Consider the following 2,725-nt stretch of genomic DNA (forward strand, 5'->3'; position numbering starts at 1 on the left):
CCAAGGGCAGCTGGAGGACAGTGGAATTCAAATGCTCCAGCTGCTCGTGACAGGGCCACGGCCAGTGCCTCCTCCATCTACTTATCCACGAGGACAGGAGTAGAATGGGGGCTGCCAGGCAGCTGACACAGCCAAAATCTGCGACTTCAAAGGTCAGGGCCAGCCCTGACCTCAGTAAAATCCCGAGGTTCAGGAAGAGCCTGCACTTGGAGGACGTTATTAAGCTCCCGCGATGGGGATAGTTACTCTCAGGAGTGTTGTCAGGATTGACTGAGATGAACCTGCTCTGCTTTGCAAGTATAATGGGCCTCCAGGTTCAGGGTGTATGTGTAGGGGAGCCATTGACTGTGTGCCCACCCCTCTCTGCCAGAGGTGCCCAGTGAGGGGGCTCGCCCGGTCCAAGGGTCAGCAGAAGCAGAGACCAACAGACAAAATTGGTCAAACCAAGGTGCCTCCGCTAACATGCCCAGGAGTGCTTGCCTTCTAGAAGGACTGAGGAAGAGAGTGTTCTTCAACTCAGATGTATAAATGGCTCATGATGGGGTTTCATGCACCAGAAATGCAGCCTTCTGACTGTGGAGCCCTGTCCAGACCCCAGAACTAAGCACAGCATCCCTCACTGGGCTGGGACTTCCCCCTGAGATGGGATATGGAACACACGGTGGGCATGGCAGCTCTGAAGTCCCAACCCCGAATTCCAGAAAGAGCAGGAACACCCCCAGGGCAGCAGGGGTCCCAGGAAAGTGCTGCAGGAATCGGGGTCTCCAGGTCCCATAGAGGAGGGTCCCTTGGCCCACAGGCTGACACTGGTCCCACCACCTTTATCTCCTTGGGAGCAGACTCGGGCACTGACTGTGCGCAGGGAAACAGGGTGTTGGGAAAGCCTGATCCCGGCCTAGAGGCGGCCCTGGAGCCAGGAGAGTGTCGAGGGGAAGCCGGGTCCCTCCCAGCCCAGGTGGTCAGCGGGGGCTCCGTGAGCCCTCAGGACTCCCCCACCCCTGGAACATTCCCTCTGGGGAACAGTTGGGTCCCTGGACAGAGCAGGCCCTGAAGAGACACGTCCACACACACACGTACTCTTACCTGGGTCAATGGTCACTTCTACTGGGTTCCCCAGGTCAGGTCCAGGTATCTCAATCCCACACCAGTAAGTGTCTGAATCGTCCAGCCTGAGCTCCTCCATGGTCACGGTGAACGAGCGGTCTTTCTGGTTGTCCCTGATGGACACCCGGCCCTTCTTCACCTCCTTCTCTGATCCAGTGGTTTTAACAACGAAGCGACAGTTGTTCCAGGCAGCCCCCCGGCACCACCACTTCACGTAGCGCTCATACCTAGGGTCGTATCGACACCGCACAGTCAGTGAGACCCGCTCCACACCTCTCACTGCTCTGGGACCCGAGATGGCAGATGAGCCTGGAAACACAAATCCACGTACCTGTTACCTCCCGCCCTGGGGGCAGGGCCACAGCCTCCTGCACTGTGAATAATTCAACCAGACCCAAGGGCCTCCTGAGCGGAGTAACAGTCAAGGAAGGGATACACCTTCCACAAGATGGACCTTTTGCCCTTCAAAATCCTAGTCAAAGCCACCAGGAAAATCCCATAAAAGCACAACTGCGGATCTCGAAGAAACACAAACACTGACACAGAGCAAGAGCAACTTCCTGAGATCATCCCACTTCCCCTGTCTGTGGCCAGTGAGTCTTTCCATTCCAGCCACGTCCGTTTGCAGCCATCCCTGTGTTATTCTGCTCTGATGGGGAGGAAAGACCAGAGGACCCATTTCCACAGAAGACGACTCTGCACTGACGACCTCAGGAGGTCCAGCTGAAACACCCCCTTAACACGTCTGCGGGGAGGCTGTTCCCACTGGCTACGATGTAGTAAAGCGGTAAACTGGGTATGGTGTAGTGAATGTGCTGCAGGGGCCTCCTCGAAGCTGACCAAGGCAGTGGTTGCTACTGGGGCTCCATGTGCTGTGGACTCCATACAGGACACGTCCCATTATGTTCACTGAACTGTAAATTCCACTCCCAAATTCCTGGGAGAAGTGCTTTTATAGGACAAAAGCAAGGACAGGTTAGGTATGAAACAGAGCAACACCTATGTATGTCTTCAGGTGTCTTGTAAGGTTTTTATTAAATCTAATGGAAATGATTCTATCAAGAGATCAACACTGAGTAAACCAGAAAAAAAAAAACTACTTCTCTCTGCTCTGCAACCACCTGCTCTAGGTCAGTGATCACTTGCTCATTATTTTCAGTCTAGGTCTGCCTAATCAAAGGTATGGTTTTTCCACTGGTCATGTATGGATGTGAGAGATGGCCTATAAAGAAAGCTCAGTGCTGAACAATTGATACTTTTGAACTGTGATGTTGAAGAAGACTCTTGAGAGTCCCTTGGACTGCAAGGAGATCCAACCAGTCCATCCTAAGGAGATCAGTCCTGGGTGTTCATCGGAAGGACTGATGTTGAAGCTGAAACTCCAATACTTTGGCCACCTGATGTGAGGAACTGACTCATTGGAAAAGACCCTGATGCTGGAAAAGATGCTGGGAGGACAATGGGATGACAGAGGATGAGATGGTTGGATGGCATCACCAACTCAATGGACATGAGTTTGAGTAAACTCCAGGAGTTGGTGATGGACAGGGAGGCCTGCCACGCTGCAGTCCACGGGGTCACAAAGAATCAGACATGACTGAGTGACTGAACTGAACTGAAC

At 53.3% G+C, this 2,725-nt stretch overlaps 1 protein-coding gene across 1 annotated transcript in view; it reads right to left on the reverse strand.

The window, feature by feature from the left end:
• Window positions 1-824: 824 nt before the first annotated feature.
• LOC105000323 (CMRF35-like molecule 1) overlaps window positions 825-2,725 on the reverse strand; it is a 134,608-nt gene continuing 132,707 nt past the window's right edge. The window contains exon 3 of the mRNA XM_010856127.1: window positions 825-1,413. Within this exon, the coding sequence (XP_010854429.1) occupies window positions 896-1,413 (518 nt within the window). The 3' untranslated portion in view covers window positions 825-895. The remainder of the gene's footprint in view (window positions 1,414-2,725) is intronic.

The sequence above is a fragment of the Bison bison genome, unplaced genomic scaffold (assembly GCF_000754665.1).
Source record: "Bison bison bison isolate TAMUID 2011002044 unplaced genomic scaffold, Bison_UMD1.0 scf7180017864371, whole genome shotgun sequence".
NCBI classification, from domain to species: domain Eukaryota; kingdom Metazoa; phylum Chordata; class Mammalia; order Artiodactyla; family Bovidae; genus Bison; species Bison bison.